The sequence below is a fragment of the Bison bison genome, unplaced genomic scaffold (genome assembly GCF_000754665.1).
Source record: "Bison bison bison isolate TAMUID 2011002044 unplaced genomic scaffold, Bison_UMD1.0 scf7180017864471, whole genome shotgun sequence".
Lineage (NCBI taxonomy): Eukaryota > Metazoa > Chordata > Mammalia > Artiodactyla > Bovidae > Bison > Bison bison.
In genome coordinates this window covers 25,473,501-25,497,420 of record NW_011495032.1, presented here as the reverse complement: position 1 = coordinate 25,497,420, position 23,920 = coordinate 25,473,501, and the positions used below count along the sequence as shown (strand labels likewise).

General features: G+C 36.5%; 1 protein-coding gene across 10 annotated transcripts in view; it reads right to left on the bottom strand.

Moving 5' to 3' along the window:
• CARF (calcium responsive transcription factor) overlaps positions 1–23,920 on the bottom strand; it is a 79,358-nt gene that overhangs the window by 10,269 nt on the left and 45,169 nt on the right. For 4 of the 10 annotated variants that reach the window (XM_010860998.1, XM_010860999.1, XM_010861001.1 and 1 more), the window contains 3 exons: positions 19,868–19,998; positions 19,118–19,484; positions 13,491–17,133 (listed from right to left, as the gene is read on the bottom strand). In XM_010860998.1, coding sequence (XP_010859300.1) covers positions 17,015–17,133; positions 19,118–19,484; positions 19,868–19,998 — 617 coding nt within the window. In that variant the 3' untranslated portion in view covers positions 13,491–17,014. Of the gene's footprint in view, positions 1–3,278; positions 3,426–13,490; positions 17,134–19,117; positions 19,485–19,867; positions 19,999–23,920 lie in introns of those variants that run through there. The other 6 variants (XM_010860995.1, XM_010860994.1, XM_010860996.1 and 3 more) reach the window with 3 other exon arrangements.

Sequence of the window (23,920 nt, the reverse complement as noted above, 5' to 3'; positions counted from 1 at the left end):
AATCAAGATTGCCTGTTATATCAATAACTTCAGATATGCAGATGACACCACCCTTATGGCAGAAAGTGAAGAGGAACTCAAAAGCCTCTTGATGAAAGTGAAAGTGGAGAGTGAAAAAGTTGGCTTAAAGCTCAACATTCAGAAAACTAAGATGATGGCATCTGGTCCCATCACTTCATGGCAAAGAGATGGGGAGACAGTGGAAACAGTGTCAGACTTTATTTTGGGGGGCTCCAAAATCACTGCAGATGGTGACTGCAGCCATGAAATTAAAAGATGCTTACTCTATGGAAGGAAAGTTATGACCAACCTAGATAGCATATTCAAAAGCAGAGACATTACTTTGCCAACAGAAGTCCGTCTAGTCAAGGCTATGGTTTTTCCAGTGGTCATGTATGGATGTGAGAGTTGGACTGTGAAGAAAGCTGAGCGCCAAAGAATTGATGCTTTTGAACTGTGGTGTTGGAGAAGACTCTTGAGAGTCCCTTGGACTGCAAGGAGATCCAACCAGACCATTCTCAAGGAGATGAGGCCTGGGTGTTCTTTGGAAGGAATGATGCTAAAGCTGAAACTCTAGTACTCTGGCCACCTCATGTGAAGAGTTGACTCGTTGGAAAAGACTCTGATGCTGGGAGGGATTGGGAGCAGGAGAAGGGGACGACAGAGGATGAGATGGCTGGATGGCATCACTGACTTGATGGACGTGAGTTTGAGTGGACTCTGTGAGTTGGTGATGGACAGGGAGGCCTAGCATGTTGCAATTCATGGGGTCGCAAAGAATCGGACACGACTGAGTGACTAAACTGAATAATAATGGTTCTAATTTTTTTTAATGTTAAGCAATCCATAGAAATAAAAACTATAATGCTACCTCACTTGGCCCATAAAACCAATGCAAAAATATAGAAAGTTTAAACCATGAGATGTTCAATCTTCTTGTATAATCTAGAATATTGTATTGGTAGTAATTTCATAAAGTCAGGAAAAGATAATTGTTTTTCAGTCCTTTAAACCAGTGTGATTAATTCACTCTAATTTATCTAATGATTCATCTATTTATCAGAAATATTGTATGAAAAATTTTTATATAAGTATATAAATTTCAGGCCTTCCCTGGTGGCTCAAATGGTAAAGAATCTACCTACAATAGAGGGGACTGGGGTTCATCCCTGAGTTGGGAAAATCAGCTAGAGAAGGGAATGGCTACTCACTCCAGTGTTCTTGCCTGGAGAATTCCATGGGCAGAGTAGGGCTATAGCCCTGGTGGTTTACAGTCCATGGGGTCGCAAAGATTCAGATACAAATGAGCGACTAACACTTTCACTTTTATATAATGTTCATATTCATAAATAAAATTACAAAAACTTTAAATCCTGTTTCAGAGCCCTTCATCTTAGAAATAAGACTTCTCTTACTTTTAACCAGAAGTGTCTCTTAAAAGCAATTTTATAGAAAAGAAACAAAAACAGTTTCATTATTTTTCTTTCCATTTTAGAAATTCATTAGATATTGCCAGACTGAGCACACGATGACAGAATAATCATTTTCACCAATTAATCTTAAATGTTTCCCTAGGGAGGGAAAAGGAGAAGAGGAGCAAAATGGAAAAATGAGAGGGAGCTTTAGTCAAATACAAAATTAACATTAAAAGACTAATTATCTTTACTTAATTAAAGAGATGGGAAAACTTAGATTCAGCAAAAGTTATTTTGACATACATGCACGGGGGAGAGGGAAGAAGGGAGGGACAGAGTGAGAGACAGAGGGAGAGGACCATTATAATTGGTTTAAACATTAATTCAGGTCCCTTGACAATTTGATTTACATGATTAAAAAGCCAGTACTTGTTAATACTTGTGTAGTAATGATAGGGAGGGAACCTCATATTAAACAAAGTAATCCTTCTCTTTTAGATAAATAAGACCTCCTTTTGAGGTGTTTTGAAGGGAAGAAGAAAAAGAAGGGGAGACAGAACAGAGGGAAATGGAGGAACACAGGACGAGGAAAGAAGAAGAATAAAGGACATTATATTGAAATTATGATTTGAAAAGATCTAAAAAATATGGTTTTCCTTTTTTTTATTTTCCCCTTGCCTTTGCCAAGGAATCTTTTAAGGAGGCAATTTCATAATCCCTGGAATATATTCTGGAAGTTTCCTCTTGCCTTAAAATGTAGATGGCTGTATGTTTCGTATGTTGCTGCTTTTTTGCTTCAAAGTGCCTCTCAAAAGGAACACTTTTGTTCATATCAAAAGTTCCCCCAAAGTAACCATTAAAATTCTAAATAATCCTTCTATCATTTAGAAAGTTAAGATTACACATTGTGATTTTAGTACAAATACAGATAAGATGCAAGAGTTCAGCAGAGAGTGAGTGCAGAAGCAGACTAAAGGTAAACTGGCAACAGTAAGCCAAATTTTATTTACTTTGTATCTTGGGGCCCCGCCCTACACCAAGAACTAGACTTCCAATGGACAAAATAAAACAACAGTAAGTTGGATGTGAGAGCTGGACTGTGAAGAAAGCTAAGTGCCGAAGAATTGATGCTTTTGAACTGTGGTGTTGGAGAAGACTCTTGAGAGTCCCTTGGACTGCAAGGAGAGCCAACCAGTCCATTCTGAAGGAGATCAGCCCTGGCATTTCTTTGGAAGGAATGATGCTGAAGCTGAAACTCCAGTACTTTGGCCACCTCGTACGGAGAGTTGACTCATTGGAAAAGACTCTGATGCTGGGAGGGATTGGGGGCAGAAGGAGAAGGGGACGACAGAGGATGAGATGGCTGGATGTCATCACTAACTCGATGGACGTGAGTCTGAGTGAACTCTGGGAGTTGGTGATGGACAGGGAGGCCTAGCGTGCTGCGATTCATGGGGTTGCAGAGTCACACACGACTGAGCAACTGAACTGAACTGAACTGAACTGAAGTAAAGTTCTGATAAGATTTTCATAAGTGACCTGAGACAGTTTTTCTAAGGGATGCTAGTCTAAAGAGAAACCTTCTGAATATACAAAACTTCGCCTCATCTTCATCCTTATGAATTTCCACTTATAGATGCACAATGAAGAAATGACAAGGACAAACAGTAGTGTTGTCAGTAATAATGCAGATTTCTACCCAAAATACGTTTTTCAGGCTGATAAATCAATGGATTTTTAAAGAGCTTCTTATTGTTAGATATTACTCTCAGATTTAACAAACTAAACTTAGCATTTGCATTTGTAGTGTTTGATTAAAAAAAAAAAGAAAGAAATAAGAGTTCAAACCCGATATGAACTTACCTCACCATCTCACCATTGTCATTGAAAGACCCTGTGCAGGAGGCTCAAAGGGCCTCAGAAAAACACGCTGTTTCCAAGTTGGTCAGATTTTGATGGGACCTCCAAAACAGTCAAATATTGGCTCCTTTAAAATACTTCCAAAATTACCTGTTGATAAAGCAAAACTGAGTTTTTTGCTTACTGCAGTAAGGGAGAATACTATTTTGATAGTCTTAGCAGTCTTCACAGGGAAGTCAGAGGTACAATCTTTATGAGCTTTGGCGATCTGGTTTAAAATGAGTTTCAAAATGGGATCTGAACAGCAAAATAGGCAAAATTTTTATTACATATTTTTTGATTGGACAAAGGGAGGTGAGAGTTTAGAAGTGAGTCTTTCAAAATCTTCTGCATTTTTGGTCTAATGGTCTGCTATTCCCTACACAACCTGAATTGTTCAACAGCTTGGAACTTCTTTGATTTAAAATGGTTTTTCCTTTGTTAGAATTGATAGTACTTATCATGTAATTTTACAATTGGTTGATTAAATGTTTGCTTGCCACTATACTGAATCCCTGTAGGATTAGGATTAGATTTAGTTCATTGTTCTTAGTCAGCAGATTAACACATTGTCTGGTTCTCAATAAATACTCAAGTCACTGTTGCCCATGAGTGGAGAAAAACACACAACATGCTGACTAATCTGATTCTCAATTTATGGACATGAACTCAAATGAATCTTTAATCAAGGAGGACTATTAATATTCTTTCCTAGTTTACTCTCTTATTAGCTTTTCTCCTCAACTCCCTAACACACGACCCCCCTTCACCCCTGCACCAATCTCCACGCTCCCCTAAGGGTCTTGCTTCTTATTTCACTGAGAAAACTGAAGTAATAAGAACAGAATTTCCTTAGATTTTCACTTGTACCCACCCACTAGCATCTTTACCCACGTAGTCTGTCTGGTCATCATCCATCCATAGATGAGGTACCCATGCTTCTTCAAGCAGAGCGAGTACTTCTCAGTCTTGCAGTTCCCTCTTAACTGCATTATTCTTCATGCTATCTGCCTAACAATCTTACTTTTTTCAAAAATTTGCTTACATCTTCCTTAATGAAGCCCACTCTGCTTACCCTATTTAAAACTGAAATTCTCTCCACACTGAACCCTTTCTCTGCTCCATTTTCATTCCATATTACTTCTCAACCTAACATAGAAGTACTTTATACACATATATACTACATATAAGTACATATAATAGACATATATTGTTTATTATTTATTGTGTATCACCCTCTACTGGAATATAAACTCCCAAAAGGTAGGCAATCTGTTTTCTTAAATGAATGAATGTCCATCTTTAAGATTTTAGGATGTTTTTATAGAACATAAGTATAAAAAACACAAGAGTTTCTAAAAGCAATTACAGATGTAATAGTTATGGCCAGAAAAATATTATACAATTTTATTAATATTACCTTATCAATATTAATAAAATACCTTATCACTTCCATTGGATCGCCATATCTATTTTCAAAAATCTGTGATGCTTAATTTTTCACTAAGATTATAGGAAAGCATTTTGATTCAACAGGCTACTTTAATAGATCATTTAAATAAGACTTCTAAACACACACTAAGCAAAATGTAAAATCTTAGCCTAGCCCTGTAGAATTGCTATTATTTAACCTTTAATCTTTCAAACCTATTATTTCCCCAGCTTCTTAAATTCCCTAAATTCCCTGAATAAAGTTCTCACCACAATGAACCTACAACCACCCCCCAAACGAGCTATATAATTCCTTCTACTTGCTCCTTGAATTTGAAACATCTGCAATTTAATCTCATGTCATAGCCTGTCATGAAAGATCCAGCCTAAAAATCCTGCCCTGAAAAGATCACTTGATTTTCTGGACTGTGTAGCAAAACTAATGTAGAATGGTATTGGTCAGACTTTGGTACCAATAAGAGCTTTATCACTTAATAGTTACGTAACAACCTCAAGCAAATTATTGAATTCTGAATTTCAGTTCTCCAATTTGTGGGAGACACTATTAGTGGCTTAAGTGATATTTAATGAATGCTTTCTCTCTTAAAAAACCACAGTTTCTCTTGGGGTGGTAACGTGCCCTTTAAAAAGAACTATATTTCCTAGAATCCTTTGTAATGAGGGTAATCATACAATGGTTTTAACCACCAAGTTGAAAGGGGAAGTTGCTTTTCCTTCTGATAATGATCTTTGGCTCACTCACTCAGACCTTTTCCTATTCCAGTTTTCCTGTCTTTAGTTCAGTTCAGTCACTCAGTCATGTTCAACTCTTTGCGATCCCATGGACTGCAGCCCACCAGGCTTCCCTGTCCATCATCAACTCCTGAAGCTTGCTCAACTCATGTCCATTGAGTCAGTGATGCCATCCAATCATTTCATCCTCTGTCGGGACCCTTCTCCTCCTGGCTTCAATTTTTCCCAGCATCAGGGTCTTTTCCAATGAGTCAGTTCTTCACATCAGGTCTTAAGACAGTTCTTCCTGTCTTAATGTTGATCATTGCTGGAGGTGGAGCAAACACTTCTGGTCAGTCTGGTTAGACTGCCTTTGGACTTGGTTTCATAGGAAAAATAAAACCAAACTCTTTGATTAAGCCACCATAATGATGTCTCTGTTGTGAGTAGCCAAAGGTGTTCCCTAACAGATACACTATCTTGAAAGTAAGGATAATTTCAGGATCTTAAAGCTTCCTGAAAGCTTTAAAGCTTCCATTTCAGGATTTTAAAGCTCATTATTAATAAGATTAATTATAAAAATTAACATATATTGAGCAGCATATATCAGATTCTGTTTAAGATCTTAACATGGGTTAACTCACTAAATCCTCATAACAATTCAGTTAGGTAGCTATGACTACTCCTCCCTCAGATTAAAAAAATGAAAAACTTAAAGTCTCGGTAATTTGTCCAGCTCGTAAAGAGGAAGGAGGATTCAAATCCTAGCACGTGCTATGAACCACAAGTCGAAGCTCTAATAATAAGAAGCCACTTACTTTATCCCAGGCAAAATGCCAAGTGATTTAACCAAAAAAATACATAAATAAATAAATAAAGCATAAGTATATAGCTCAGTTGGTAAAGAATCCCCCTGCAATGTAGGAGACCCTGGTTCGATTCCTGGGTCGGGAAGATCCCCTGGAGAAGAGATAGGCTACCCACTCCAGGATTCTTAGGCTTCCCTTGTGGCTCAGCTGGTAAAGAATCTGCCTGCAAGGTGGGAGACCTGGGTTTGATCCCTGGGTTGGGAAGATCGCCTGGAGAAGTGAAACTACCCACTCCAGTATTCTGGCCTGGAGAATTCCATGGACTGTATAGTCCATGGGGTCGCAGAGTCAGACACGACTGAGCGACATTCACTTTCACAATGTCTACTGCTACTGCTAAGTCACTTCAGTCGTGTCCAACTCTGTGCAACCCCATAGATGGCAGCCCACCAGGCTTCCCCGTCCCTGGGATTCTCCAGGCAAGAACACTGGAGTGGGTTGCCATTTCCTTCTCCAATGCATGAAAGTGAAAAGTGAAAGTGAAGTCACTCATTCGTGTCTGACCCTCAGTGATCCCTCTAATACTCATTAAAATGTCAGTTCTGTTCCTTGTAAGTAATGTCTTCTTCCTCTGAATTATTATATATAATTTTATCTGTATTCCTATTATCCAGAAAAACATCTACTTCTGCTTCACTGACTACACTAAAGCCTTTGACTGTCTGAATCACAATAAACTGTGGAAATTTCTTAAAGAGATGGGAATAAATACCACACTACCTTACCTGCCTCCTGAGAAACATACGCAGGTCAAGAAGCAACAGAAGTGGACACAGAACAATGGACTGGCTCAAATTTGGGAAAGGAGTACATCAAGGCTGTATTTTGTCACCCTGCTTATTTAACTTGTATGTGGAGTACAACATGAAAAATTTCAGGCTAGATGAATCACAAGCTGGAATCAAGACTGCCAGGAGAACGATCAACAATCTCAGATATGCAGATGATACCACCATAATGGCAGAAAGCAAGGAGGAACTAAAGAGCCTCTTGATGAAGGTGAAAGAAGAAAATGAAAAATCTGGTTTAAAACTCAACATTCAAAAAACTAAGATCATGGCATTCAGTCCCATTACTTCACGGCAAAGACAGGGAAAAATATGGAAGCAGTGACAGATTATTTTCTTCACTGCAGATGGTAACTGCAACCATGAAATTAAAAGACACTGGCTTCTTGGAAGAAAAGCTATGACAAATCTAGATAGAGTATTAAAAAGCAGACACATCACTTTCCCAACATGGTCCATATAGTCAAAGCTATGGTTTTTTCCAGTAGTCATGTACAGATGTGAGAGTTGGACCACAAAGAAGGCTGAGCGTTGAAGAATTGATGCTTTTGAACTGTGGTGTTGAAGAAGGCTCTGGAAAGTCCTTTGGACAGCAAGGAGATCAAATCAGTCAATCTTAAAGGAAATCAACCCTGAATATTCACTGGAAGGACTGATGCTGAATCTGAAGCTCCAATACTTTGGTCACCTGATGCAAAGAGCCAACTCACTGGAAAAGACCCTGATGCTGGAAAAGACTGAAGGCAGGAGAAGGGGACAAAGAGGATGAGATGGCTGGATGGCATTACTGAATCAATGCACATGAGTTTTAGCAAGTTCTGGGAGATGGTGAAGGACAGGGAAGCCTGGCGTGCTTCAGTCCATGGGGTTGCAAAGAATTGGACACAACTTAGCTCCTGAACAACAACAATTCCTATTATTAAATTTACCATTTTCTATATTGTATAAAGTTAAATGTCTCATGTAATAGACACTTATTTTCCTTGAGGGAAACTTTTGAATCATTCCTTTTGGTATGTTACATGGCACCTATCTCTGTCAGTGATGGTACACACAAAGTTGAATCATTAGGATTGGCACAGTCACAGCAGTGAGGATTGGAAACTATACCCTCAAAGGTGGTTGCTATCCAAACATGCAGTTCTTGGAAATTACTTTAGATCAATCAAAATTACTTTAGATCCATAGCTTCTTCTAAACATATCCCTTGACATGGCTCTGCCCACCAGAGAGATAAGGCCCAGCTCCACCCATCAGGGGCAGGGATCAGTCCCTCCCACCAGAAAGCCTACTCAAGTCTCTTGGACCAGCCTCACCCACCAGGGGCAGATATCAGAAACAAGAACTATAGTCCTGCAGCCTGTGGACCACAAACATAGGAAGTCAGACAAAATGAGGCAGAGGACTATGTTTCAGAAGAAGGAACAATATAAAACACCACAAGAATAACTAAGTGGAGATAGAAAATCCACTTGAAAAAGAATTCAGAAGATTCAAGATATCAGAAAAATAGAGGCATACCAAGAAGATACAAGAAATACAATACAAGATAAAATATTAAAAAAATAAACTGCTGAACAAGTGCAATAACTGAAATGAAAAGTACACTAGGACTCAATAGCAGAATAAATGAGACAGAAGGACAGATAAGTGAGCTGGAAGACAGAATGGTGGAAATCACCAACAGAGAACAGAACAAAGAATAAAAGGAAATGAGGACAGTTTAAGAGACCTCTAGGATAATGTTGAGCACATCAACATTCACATTATAGAGGTCCCAACAGGAGAAAAGAGAAAGGGCCTGAGAAAATATTTGAAGATGTAATAGCTGAAAAGTTCCCTAACGTGGGAAAGGAAAGAGTAGCCCAAGTCCAGGAAGCACAGAGATTCCCATACAGGATAAAGCTAAGGAGGAACACATCAAATTGGTGAAAAATTAATTAAGGCTTCCCTGGTGGCTCAGATGGTAAAGCGTCTACCTACAGTGCGGGAGACCCGGGTTCGAACCCTGGGTTGGGAAGATCCCCTGGAGAAGGAAATGGCAACCCACTCCAGGACTCTTGCCTAGAAAATTCCATGGACGGAGGAGCCTGATAGGCTACAGTCCATGGGGTCGCAAAGAGTAGGACACGACTGAGCGACTTCACTTTCACTTTCAAAGACAGAGAATAAAAGCAACAAGGGGAAAGTAACAAATACAACATAAAGGAATTGCTATAAGGTTATCAGCTGATTTTTCAGCAGAAACTCTGTTGGCCAGAAGGAAGTGGCACAATATATTTAAAATGATGAAACATTAAAACCCACAATCAAGAATACTCTGCCCAGCAAGACTCTCATTCAGATTTGACAGAAAAATCAAATGTTTAACAGACAAGCTAAGAGAATTCAGCATCACAAAACCAGCTTTACAACAAATGCTAAAGAAACTTCTCTAGGTAGAAAAGGCCACAACTAGAAATAAGAAAATTATGAATGAGAAAGCTCTCCAGTAAAAGCAAACATACAACAAAGGTAAGAAAACCAAATCATCATCTCAATAATTCCAGAAAAAGCACTTGATATAATCAAATATCCATTCTTAATAAAAACTTTCAGGAAGCCCAGAACAGAAAGAATCTCACTCAATTTGATAAAGGACTTATGCAAAAATTATGGTATTAAGAGTTAAAGGTGAAAGATAAGAAACAAAGTACGTATGTCCACTCCAGTCACTTACAATCACAATTGTACTTCAGGTTCTAGCCAGTGTAATAGTTGAGAAAAAGAAATAAAAGTCATTCAGATTGGAAAGGAAGATATAAAACAACATGACTGTCTATGTAGAAAATCTAACAGACTCTACCAAAAAATTATTAGAACACATGAATTTAATAAGGTTTCAAGATATAAAGTCCATATAAAAAAATCAACTGTATATCTGCATACTAATGCAAAACTCAGATACTGAAATTAAAAACAAGACCATATATAAAGTCTTATTGATAAATCTGACAAAAGATATGTCAAATTTCTACACTGAAAAATCTAATATATTGCGGAGAAAAATTAAGAGTCAATATTAAGATTTCAATTACTCCCAAATTCAGCTGTATATTCTACATAATTCCAATCAAAATTCTATCAGGTTTTTTGTTTGCTTGTTTTTTAAGAAATTGACAAGGTGACTCTAAAACTCACATGAAAAGCCAAACAGCCAATACAAAATTGAAAAAGAAGAATAAGGTTCAAGGATTTACACTATCTGTCTTCAAGACTTATTATAAAGGTACAGTAATCAAGACAGTCTGGTACTGGGTGTCAAAATAGACCAGAGATTTTCAGTCTCGGTACTATTCACATTTTAGGCCCGACAATTTTTGTTGTGGAATCTGTCCTATGTACTGTATGAAGCTGAGCAGCAGCTCTGACTTACTTCTATCTACCAGAAACCAGTGGTATCTCCCTTGTTTTGACAACTAAAGTTGTCTCAAACTTTGCCAAATGTTCCCTAGAGACAAAATTGCCTCAGCTGAGACCACTGAGATAGGAGACAATAGATCAATGGAAGGGAACAGAGAGTCTAGAAACTGACATGCATGTGTGTGTGTGTGTATACAAGATATAAAGTGTATACACACACACACACACACACACACACAGAAAATGGATTTTTATCAAAGGGATAAATTCAATTCAATGGGGAAAGTATAATTCTTTCAAAAAATGATGCTGGAACAAATCAATACTCAAATGCTCAAAAGAGTCACTCTATGCCCTGTACTTATATACAGAAATTAACTCAAAATGAATCATGGATCTAAACTGAAACCCAAAGTTATAAAATTTTCAGAAGAAAACATAGAAGAAAATCTAAACTTGGGTTAGGCAAAGATCTCTTAGATACAACATGAAAATATAATCCTTAAAGAAAAAAAAAGGTAAATTAGGTATCAAAATTAAGAACTTCTGCCCTTCAAAAGATTCTGAGAGTAAAATCATAAACTATACATCAGGTGAAAATACATATTAAATATGTTTCATGCAAGTAATGGACTTGTATCTAGGGTATACTTTTTAAACCTCTATAAGAAAACAACAATTCAATTTAAAAACAGGTGAACGACTCAGACACTGAAAGAAGAAATACAGATGGCAAATGAAACATGAAAAGATGCTCAACAGTATTAGTCACTAGAGAAATGAAAATTAAAACGATAATGAGCAACTACTACATACCTATTAACAATGCCTAACCTGTTCATACCAAGTGTTACCTACAATATACAGGACCTGGAACTCTCATAAACTGCAGATTGGAATGTAAAAATGGTATAATCACTTTGGAAAATCACTTGAAAGTTTCTTAAAAAGTTAAATTTATACCTACCATATGACCCAGCCATTCCACTCCTATAGCTATTTAACCCAAAGAAATGAAAGCATAAGTCCCTACAAAAATTTACACAAATGTTCATAGCAGCATTATTTCTAATAGTCAAGTACTGTAAACAATCTAAATGTCCATCAACAGCTGGATGGATAAACAATTTATGGCATATTTACACAATGGGATACTACTCACCATTAAAAAGGAATGAACTATTCATACACCTTGTGACACAGATGAACCTTAGAATAACCATTCTGAGTGACAAAAGTCAGATTTTAAAAAGGCTCATACTATATGATTTCATTTTTATAAACTAGTAGATGTAATAAATTGATCTCTAGTGACAGAAAGAAGTATAGTAATTGTTGGGGACAGGGTGGGGCAGGTTGGAGTAGAGGCAGGAAGAAGTGGAAATGGATTACCAAGGGGCACAAAAAATCTTTTTGGGGTGATAGATATGTTCCTTATCTTGACTGTGGTGATGGTTTCATAGATGTATATATATACATCAAAACTTACCTAACTGTACACTTTAAATGTGTGCAGTTTATTATATGTCAATTATCCACTTCAACAGAGATAGTTAAAAAATAAAAACTCTTGCTGGTATCTGACTCCCACTCTGTCCTTTGGTTTTAAAATTCTTTTTTTAATTGAGATATAACTGACATATAACATTTAGGGTGTATAATGTGTTAATCTGATAATTTATATATTGCAATATGATTACCACTATATCTTTAGCTAACACCTCTACTATGTCTACTAATTATTATTTCTTTTTTGTAGTGAGAATAATTAAGATCTCCTCTGAGCAACTCTGATATATATAATATAGTATTGTTGACTATAGTCACCATGCAGTAAGTACATCAGATCTCCAGGACTTATATAACTACTAGTTGCAAGTTTGCACTATTAAGCAATATCTCCCCTGCACTTATACCCATATCGCATTCTCAAACATTTTCCATACTAATCATAGTTTATTTTTCTCAGAAATCAATTTTCCAATAACAATGTGATTTTTTTTAAATTCTGATTTTATTCCTTAAGTTTTAAAAATTTAGTCAGCAATCAACATTTATAATATATTTATATTACTGAATATAGCTAACCTGTATGTGGCGGGAGTATACTAAGTTTTGTCATCATCACTAAGTTAATTGAGTAGAATTACAGATATCAATAACCTCAGATATGCAGATGACACCACCCTATGGCAGGAAGTGAAGAGGAACTAAAAAGCCTCTTGATGAAAGTGAAAGAGGAGAGTGAAAAAGTTGGCTTAAAGCTCAACATTCAGAAAACGAAGATCATGGCATCTGGTCCCATCACTTCATGGGAAATAGATGGGGAAACAGTGGAAATAGTGAGACACTTTATTTTTCTGGGCTCCAAAATCACTGCAGATGGAGATTGCAGCCATGAAATTCAAAGACGCTTACTCCTTGGAAGGAAAGTTATGACCAACCTAGATAGCATATTCAAAAGCAGAGACATTACTTTGCCAACAAAGGTCTGTCTAGTCAAGGCTATGGCTTTTCCAGTGGTCAGGTATGGATGTGAGAGCTGGACTGTGAAGAAAGCTGAGCGCCGAAGAATTGATGCTTTTGAACTGTGGTGTTGGAGAAGACTCTTGAGAGTCCCTTAGACTGCAAGGAGATCCATCCAGTCCATCCTAAAGGAAATCAGTCCTGTATATTCATTGGAAGGACTGATGCTGAAGCTGAAACTCCAGTACTTTGGCCACCTCATGCAAAGAGTTGACTCATTGGAAAAGACTCTGATGCTGGGAGGGATTGGGGGCAGGAGGAGAAGGGGACAACAGAGGATGAGATGGCTGGATGGCATCACTGACTCAATGGACATGAGTTTGGGTAAACTCCGGGAGTTGGTGATGGACAGGGAGGCCTGGTGTGCATGATTCACGGGGTCACAAAGAGTTGGACACAACTGAGCGACTGAACTGAACTGAACAGGTATTTAGATAAAAATAGTACATTATTTTAAATGTCTAAAGCCTAATCAGTTGATGGAGAAGAGTCAATGCAGTCCCTTTCTGGAGAGAGTAAGATACTCTATGATCCTGAAAAACAGGCAGAGTGGAATAAAGGGGAAAAAAGAAAGAAAAAAAGCCAAGAGGGAAAAAAATTAATGATCCCTCCCTTTTAAATCATATATTCTTATTATTACTCCAAAAATATAAAACTGTACTTAAAGATGTTATAATGCCAAAAATATGGGGGGTGGGGGAAGAACTGTTTATACCTTATTACATGCATTGTTTTAAAATGCTGATAGTTGGCTACGTTGAGAGCACTAAATACATTTATATCCCCTAACATAATAATAACAGGAATTACTGGTAGTTATCCTTTAAAATGTTTAGGTTCCAAATTGAACATAAATCTCTAGCCAATATTTTCAGGTATTAATGTGTTTATTTAGCATCTTCAAGATGAACAAAATTACCACTATGCCCAGGAAATGTATAAAAAGAAAACGAACAAGTGTAAGAAAAAAATAACACAAGATTTTTTAATGAAAAAAATTATAACAAGAACACTAAACATTAAGTTACTATATATATATATATATACACACACACACACACACACACACACACACTATACACACATTTTAAACTTTTTAAAAAACCCGGTACAAAATTAAACTGCATCTTTCTCATATTCACATGATTACATATGTATTTTGACAGAATATAAAGATGGAACACACACGGCTAGGCCTCAAGATTAGAAATTCTAATGCAGGACCGTGTCATCAAGTCTATTTTCTATTACTTTTGTGACTTTTAGGAAACATTTACCTTGTATAAGACATAAAAGCTTTTTAAGTATGTTAACCACTTACATAGAAAGTTGAGGGAAAGACTCACCATGGCTGTGTTTATCTATAATTCACTGTAGTGTATATAATGTTCACTCAGAGGCTTGGATCATAACCACAATGAAGAAACAAGCTCAGCTGTAATAATGAATTCTGACTGCTTATTCTGAACACCCAACTTTCTACTACAGATATACACCTTGTAACACATGACACAAAAGAGTATATGTCAAACTTTGCTGTAGAGCTGTTAGGAGAATGCCAAATACAGATACTGAGAACTCTATGTGCTGTATTTAATACCCTGTGCATTTAAAAATAAACTGAATATTGAAAATATGTAAACATACTTTTTAAAAAGCAATGCTAAGCACCTTTAAAATACAATACTGATATACTGTAACTGAACATGCATTTAGAGGACAAATGAATTTTTATAAACTAATTTAGAAAGCATTTTTAAAGAGCTACTCATTAAAATACTTACATGAAAATATTGATAGTTCCAGTTCCTACCTAAAAACCAAAAGAGTATACAATTAGGGATTTAAACCTTCATGCTCTTTTTTTTCTTTCTCTTTTTGCTTTTGGGGAGGATGTACTGCAACTTTCTGTTTTCATGAAAAAAAATGTCGGAAGAGACAGTCACATAGAATGGAGTGAGAAATGTTTTTAAACTATGTTTTGTTCTTTTTTAGGTGCCAAAGTCTGGATCCTCTACCATCTCTCATCCTCCTAGGTAACTGACTAGAGTCTGTATCTTAACAAGCATTTCTCCTTAACAACTCAACATCAAAAAGCAAGGAATGTCTCCAAAGGAATAGAGTTCAAGAAACTATAATTATCTATTGTCATTAATGAAAAGTAAAGATCTATTACTTGAAATACTGAAGAAAGTTTCCATAAAAACTAGAAATAACAAATGAAAAGAATATTACCCACAATGCAATATTAAACTATAAATTAATTTGGACTTATACCCGTTAAGTACACACAAACTAAGAAAAATCTGGGTTTGAGGTAACTAAGAGTTGTGTTCAGCTTAGCATTGACTTCACACACATGCACACATAACATAGATTTGGCAGCCTGCCTCTATAAATGCTGACATCAAGTATTTTCGATTCTTAGGAAAAGGAAAAGCAATTCTTATTTTAAAAAATCATGAAAAAAAATCATCTATGTAACTGAATATTAACTTTGCATTAAATAGAGGTATAAATAATAAATTTTATGTTAAATAGGGTTTAAATATAAAGAGCAAGGAATTTTAGAATTCTATCTACTTCTAAAGTAACAGTGCTTTATACTTAGATACATGTTGTGTACCTGAAACAAAGTGAATTAAGAATGTGAGACTGGACTTAGAAAAGCCAAAAAGACTCATATTCATATAAAGTACTAAAGATAAATTTCATATGCTGTATGCTTTGAATATTAAACACTAATATCCATTGAAAATCATTATTATTTTTGAAATGAAAATTTAAATATACCCACAAAAGGTCTCTGGGTCGGGGGGGAAGGCTTTAGGTTGATTTCTTGATAGCTGTATCATTTCTAATTTACCAACCTTCCAGAAAAGAGAAGCTTATAATGAATATACTGATTAGTATGTATTCAGTATTTGAAGTAAATATGCTTATTCAACAAGCAAATATAACACACTAGTTGTTTTAAAGTTTTAAATATGAGCTAAATTTTAAACTATAAATCTTTACCTTGAAAGATTACCATCTTTCAAACACCATCAATTTATTAAGAACTCTGGCACAGAAAAATAAGTACAACTCAAATTCTTTTCTAACCAGAGCTGATTCTTTAATACAAAATAGGAACAAACATCTTCTGCTGATATCAAAAAGTTCCCCTGACTATCTAGAAACACTAGGGAATTCTATTATTCTTTCTGAATTCTCTCCATTTCTACATTTTTCAACCCATAAGTAGTATTTTTAACTATACCATCATATAAATCCATGCAAAAGGCATTTATTTCTCTTGCTTATTTGACTCAAGTTAAAATTCTCAGTACTTAATCATGACACAGTAAATTTCTATGAGATGACCATTGGTATACTACTTGTTTCTAGTTATGGAAGAAGTTAAAATGCAACTACATAGTTTTCACAGATGTGAATCTTGTGCTTAATATTATGATGCAAAATCTGTTGTTTTTCTTTGCAAATAAGACAGACTTCAGATATTCTCTTGTCTATTAATTTAAAATGTTTCTTCGTAACTTTAAAGAGGGAGTTAGTTCTTTTAAAACTTAAAAAAAATCATCACACACACATATATACTCACATACTGTTTTTGATGTTCTTTTTTAAGAACCAAAATTAGATATTTTCAAAGGATGAATTAGATAACTATTTGTGTTCAGACTGTATCACTGTGGATAAGTTCAGATGATCTTCTGAAATACTGGCCTTATCAGATAATCAAAAGTATAAGAATTATATAAAATAAGAGTAAAATATCTCTTAAGGTAAAAATAGGGAGTTAGCAACAAACGTCAGTTTTGAATTAAAGCTGCTCATTGACCCAGTCTTCAGTCCACTTATCACAACGTTGTGCTTTGATAACATTCACCTTCTTTTTCTATGACATCAGAAGTCACCAGAGTTGTAAATTCTGAAAAGCTTCAATAATTTATGTAGCAGATAATTTCTTACAGTCCAAATTTGGTTTTGCTTCCAGAGACAAAGCTGGTTCTTTGGGTTCTTGCTTAACTTGGTTCACAGAAATGGTACCTTCTGAATTTTCTTCAACTTTAAAACCAAACATAAAAGAAAAACCCTAATGGTTAATATAATTTATAATACTGGAATCTTAAAAATTATATGAATTTAGAAGCAAAGCACAAAAACAGTATTTTGCTAGAACCAAGTAAATTTAGAAAATCAATTGATGTATTTGAGAACTCAGTGCTTCTGACATCTTAATGGTCATTCACACTAAATTCCTTCAGGATGGAAAAAAAAAAAAAAAGAAACCAATAAAACTGCCAAGTTATTCTCTTCAAAATATACTCTGACCAAAAAGCAGTCCATAATTTGACGAAATTATGAGGAATATCTCATAGTTAAACTTAACTCTCCTTAAATACTTGTATGCCCAAAAGTGAGGAAGCCTCTCGTTATTTGAAAATGTTTTTTTTTTCTTTTTTACAAACATCAAGCATGTACTACAAATCATTGATGTGTTACCATTCATATGGTTTGCATACATGCTCATTTATTTTTAAAAAATGTTGTCTCCATAAAGAAACTGTACTACAAAAGTACTTCAGAAAAAAATATGCCACATCTTAAATGACAGCTCTGACTTAGCTGCACAGCTAGGTGATGCTTATCTGAAATATTTCAGAATGTACAACCATTCTGATTTCAAAGTACTTATGAGCAAATTAATGTAAGTGCAGCAAACCAGCAACAGTACTGACATCTGGCACCTAGGATACCTACGATACAATCTTTTTCTTTCTCAGAAACCTATCAGTTTTTTTTCTCTACCAATTCTCAGGAAAATATCAGTTTTTCAGTTGCTACAGGGAATGAAACTTAAGGGGATTCTACTTGGTCAGAAGTGCCCTGGACACACCTAATGATTGTCACATATGGGTTAGAGTTTAGCTTATGCCATATCAAGAAAACTAATACAGGATAGATTTGAGTAATCCTGAGAATTCATATTTAGGTGACATAGTCTCTCAGATCATGATCTAACTTGATACATCATGCAAGTTCAGATCCAAAAAGGGTCTCTTTTAAGGCAATTTAAATTAGAGCTCCCAGAAATACCCTGGCACAACAGAGGGAAGGAAGCATCTTGGAACAGGAAGATGCTTTGGAGGCAGACAGATCTGGCTTCAAATGTCCTCTCTGTCACTTACTACATGTGATTTTAAGGCAATTATGTAAACCTCCCAGAGCTTGGCCTCCCCATCTGCAGAATGGGAACATTGCTGGCTATTTCATGGAGCAGTTGTAAGGATCACTTTCAGTAAATTTCCTAGAGACAACTGCCACAGCCCTCTGGATAAATTTTCTTAAAAGTAATAAATTTAAAAGACAGTGATTCTTTTCTGGAAGGAACTATCTCATACATGGAGGGAAAATATATGTTCTAAGGATAATTTCTAAGAAGACTTTTTTTTCTTGAAAGCAAACTGCAAATCTCTTTCCACAAAAATGCTCAATCCAGAACAATTTGTGGCATACATCAGGTAGGAATTCAGAGTTTATTACTATGTTGACTGGGTTCATTCCAAAGTGAAGGTAACAAAGTCTTGATTAAACCCAAGTCCTCAAGTCTTCCTAATTCCCTTTCAATTTCCATAGGACTCACTCAACATGTAAGTTTACAACTTAAATTCCTTTTTAACCTTTACATCCGCAAACTTTACCCCATTTTTGTGTGCTGCAATTTTTCTATGATAACCTTTACACTGAATAGTTTTTAGTTTTTCTAATTTTTTATCATGTATACAAAAATGACCTTCCTGATTTCACATCACCACAGATTTTCCATGTAAAACTAGGTTAGTTAGGGAATGAATAATCTCGATAAAGAAAAAAAATTAAGTTTACAAGCTATTAAACTCATGCTCACAAAACTTTCCTTTTTCTTCTGGTTTTATTTTATTTATATATTATATACTCACTGAATAAAAAACAATAGTTTTTTTCCTGTAGTGTAATACTGATGATAGTCCATAAAGGTTAAAAAAAAAAAAAGATGATTTTAACTTACTAAGAACTGGTGGGCTGTCTATAATCTGTATTGGTATGGTCTGCACATTTCCCAATAGAATACGATGAACATTTCCTTCCAGAGTCTCTGTATCTTCAACATCTTCAACTTCTACCAGCTGATCCACTGCAACTAGATTTTGATCTGGTCCTGGAAGGTTACTCATGGTAGAAGAAATACTACTGTTTGGGGTTAGAGGTGTATCTGTTTGAAGGCAATGAGTCTGACCAAGCAGTAGAGAATTATTATTCATTACAACACTTCCTACTGAATCCAGAAGTCTTGAAGGACTGGAGGAGGGGTGGTTATTCACTGATATTAGAGCTGGTGATCCATCAGAAGTGAATCTTGGTTGTAACTGCAAACCCTTTTGAACCAAAAAGAGTTATATCAAATGTTTGAATTTACTGTGTATGTTGTTTGCTTTTAATGTATTATTCTTTTGACCCAAACTTAGAATAAAAGCTAAGAGTATAGTTACTAACAAATATTAAGTGAGGACAGAAACAAAAACCAAAGGAAAACTGCACTACTAAATTTTCTTGCATGCATAATCAATTCGAACTTTTCCAAAACATATTGTTTAAATTATCATCTTAAATTAAGACACAAAAAAGTCAGAAATTTAATGATAAAAACATCACTGACCATGTTCATAATTCCATAACAATTCTGTAAAATCCCAAAGAAAAGAAGAGAGGTTGAGAAGAAGATAAGGGCCTCAAATGTGGTATTACATTGGATACTTACCTGCAGGTGTGTGAATATTTTTGGCTGAAATGAAGAAAGTGAGGAGAGCAACTGGGCTGGTTCTGGTGACAAAGAATTCCTTGTCTGATTTGTTTCCAATTTGCTGGAAACTGATTCTCCTTGTGAATTACCTAAATTATATAAAAAATAAATTATTAAAATAATTTTTATGGCTACACTTTATTACAACCTATACTATCAGAAATGGAATAGGAAATAAGGTCAAAGGACTGCAAGAAGTTATATCTAATTATCTAGTCTACTATTTCTAAAACCACATAGTTCATCAGAATCACTAAGAAAACTTTAAAAATATATAAATTCCTAGATTCAGCCTCCAGTAATTTTAATTCAGCATAGCTAGGATGGGTTGTAAGAAACTATTTTTTTTTCCTTGAAAGATTCTATACCTGTAGTTCTAACCTAGTCCATTTTTCATGCTGTAATACTGGGCTTACACTTCTCCAGATATGGAGCACCTACTGAGTTTCTCAGTTACAAAGACGAAACTCAATTCATCTTTGGTAGCCCTAGTGCCTAGGAAAATGCTGAGCATAAAGCAGGTCTTCAATAATAATAGTATTAAATTTCTTTCAACAACTCAATTTGGAATAAATCAATAGGAGTAAAAATTTCTTTCTTTTCTAAATGTCTCAATTTTTAAGGTAATTGTCCTTAGGGAATATGAGTCCTCCTCAAATTCCTTCTCAAATTTGGGTTATATGTTAACCCAATTATATTCATCTCTTTAAGTCAATCAAAAACAAATAATCAATAACTAATGGGACTTCCCTGGTGGTCCAGTGGTTAAGGCTCTATGCTTCCAATACAGGGGGCATGGGTTCAATCCCTAGTCAGGGAACTAAGAACCCACATGCTACATGGTGCAGCCAAAAAACCCTTATCAAACAAAAAACAACTGTTTATTGCTTCCATACTGCATATTGCACCCATGTAACTGGGTAATTTAAAAAAATGGCCCTACTGTCAGACAAGGATGGATTTAAGTACTGGTTTTTCTCCGGCAACGTGTTAAGTGCCAACATGCCAGTTAACAGTTTCTAACCTTCACTTTCCTCATCTGTATATCCAGGATAAGAGAATTTTTCTCAAAGGACTACTGAGAGAATTAACAGTATTCTCACATTTCTAGGCTTCTCCATTTCTAACTGTCCCACCTCAATTCACTGCAGTCTCCCACTACTATGAGCATGCCCTAGATTATTCCACATGTAAAATCTCTATTTCAAACATCCCATTCTCTGATCACAACATCTATTCTTCCAGGGATTTTTCTCAGGTGAAGTGAAAGATGCTCGTCATGTCTGACTCTTTGTGACCCCATGGACTATACAGTCTATGGAATTCTCCAGGCCAGAATACTGGAGTGGGTAGCCTTTCCCTTCTCTGATGACATCCAACCATCTCATCCTCTGTCATCCCCTTCTCCTCCTGCCTTCAATCTTTCCCAGCATCAGGGCCTTCTCTAATGAGTCAGCTCTTTACATCAGATAGCCAAAGTACTGGAGCTTCAGCTTCAGCATCAGTCCTTCCAATGAATATTCAGGACTGATTTTCTTTAGGATTGACTGATCTCCTAGCTGTCCAAGGGACTCTCAAGAGTCTTCTCCAACTTTTTTGAACCACAGTTCAAAAGCATCAATTCTTTGGTGCTTAACCTTCTTTATGGTTGAACTCACATTCATACATGACTACTGGAAAACCATAGCTTTGACTATATGGACCTTTGTTGGCAACGTAAAGTCTCTGCTTTTTAATACACTGTCTAGGTTTGTCATAGCTTTTCTTCCAAGGAGCAAGCGTCTGTTGATTTCATGGCTGCAGTCACTATCTGCAGTGATTTTGGAGCCCCCAAAAATAAAGTCTCTCACTGTTTCCCCATCTATTTGCTATGAAGTGATGGGACTGGATGCACTCTCACTTGAAGAGAAAAGAGAAGCTATGAACTATCCATCACCAAAGCTAGCAAATACCTTCCTCTTTACCTACCTCTTCAGGTCTCTCCCTTCCTAACATACTTTCCTTCAACCCCGTACCATAGCAAACTTTTTGAAAAAGTTGTCCACACTATCTACACTTCCTTCAATCATTTCCCATTCACTCTTAACTCATTCCAATATGGCTTCCTCCCAGTCCACCTCACTGAAATGACTCTGGTACTCATGCTTCTGCAAACTTGATCTCAGGATCTTCTCTCCTCTGCTACCAATATTCTACTCTTATGCCAGTGTTGCTGAGCTCGGTAAATACCACGATCAATGAGCTGTTCATGGAAGAAATTCAAGAGTCATCCCAGATCACTCCCACTCCTTTACCTATCACACCTATTCAATCAAGAACCAGTTTCTAAGACTACTCTGGTGATGTCCATGTGTAGAGTCTTCTCTTTTGTTGTTGGAACAGGGTGTTTTCTATGATCAGTACATTCCCTGGCAAAACTCTGTTAGCCTTTGCCCTGCTTCATTCTGTACTCCAGGGTCAAATTTGCCTGTTACACCAGGTATTTCTTGACTACCTACTTTTGCATTCCAGTCTCCTATAATAAAAAGGACATCGTTTTTGGGTATTAGTTCTAGCAGGTCTTGGAAGTCTTCATAGAACTGTTCAACTTCAGCTTCTTCAGCATTATTGGTCAGGGCATAGAATTGGATTACTGTGATATTGAATGGTTTGCCTTGGAAATGAACAGAGATCATTCTGTCGTTTTTGAGATTGCATCCAAGAACTGCATTTTGGACTCTTTCATTGACTATGATGGCTATTCCATTTCTTCTAAGGGATTCTTGCCCACGGTAGTAGATATAATGGTCATCTGAGTTAAATTCACCCATTCCAGTCCACTTGAGTTCGCTGATTCCTAAAATGTCAATGTTTTACTCTTGCCATCTCCTGTTTGACCACTTCTAATTTGCCTTGATTCACAGACCTAACGTTCTAGGTTCCTATGCAATACTGTTCTTCATAGCATCAAACATTACTTCCATCACCAGTCACATCCACAACTGGGTGTTGTTTTTGCTTTGGCTCCGTCTCTTCTGTCTTTCTGGAGTCATTTCTCCACTCTTCTCCAGGAGCATATTGCGCACCTACTGACCTGGGGAGTTCATCTTTCAGTGTCCTATCTTTTTGCCTTTTCATTCTGTTTACGGGGTTCTCAAGGCAAGAATACTAAAGTGGTTTGCCATTCCCTTCTCCAGTAGACCACATTTTGTCAGAACTCTCCACCATGACCCTGAAGCTCTTGGGTGGCCCTACATGGCATGGCTTATAGTTTCATTGAGTTAGATAAGGCTGTGGTCCATGTGATCAGATTGGTTAGTTTTCTGTGATTGTGGTTTTCAGTCTGTCTGCCCTCTGATGGAGAAGGATAAGAGGTTTATGGAAGCCTCCTGATTAGAGAGACTGACTGAGGAGGAAACTGGGTCTTGTTCTGATGGGCAGGGCCATGCTCAGTAAATCTTTAATACAATTTTCTGTTGAAGGGCAGGGCTGTGTTCCCTCCTTGTTATTTGACCTGAGGCCAAACTATGGTAGAGTTAATGAAGAAAATGGCAACCTCCTTCAAAAGGTCCCATGCACTCAGTGCCCCAAAGATGGAGAAGCTTTATACAGTCAGCAAAAAAGGACCGGGAGCTGACTGTGCTCAATGCAAAAGTAGGACGTCAAGAAACACCTGGAGTAACAGGCAAATTTGGCCTTGGAGTATGGAATGAAGCAGGGCAAAGGCTAATAGAGTTCTTCCAAGAGAATGCACTGGTCATAGCAAACAGCCTCTTCCAACAACACAAGAGAAGACTCTACACATGGACATCACCAGATGGTCAACACCGAAATCAGACTGATTATATTCTTCGCAGCCAAAGATGGAGAAGTTCCATACAGTCAGCAAAAACAAGACTGGGAGCTGACTGTGGCTCAGATCATGAACTCCTTATTGCCAAATTCAGACTTAAGTTGAAGAAAGTAGGGAAAACCACTAGACCATTCAGGTATGACCTAAATCAAATCCCTTAATATTATATAGTGGAAGTG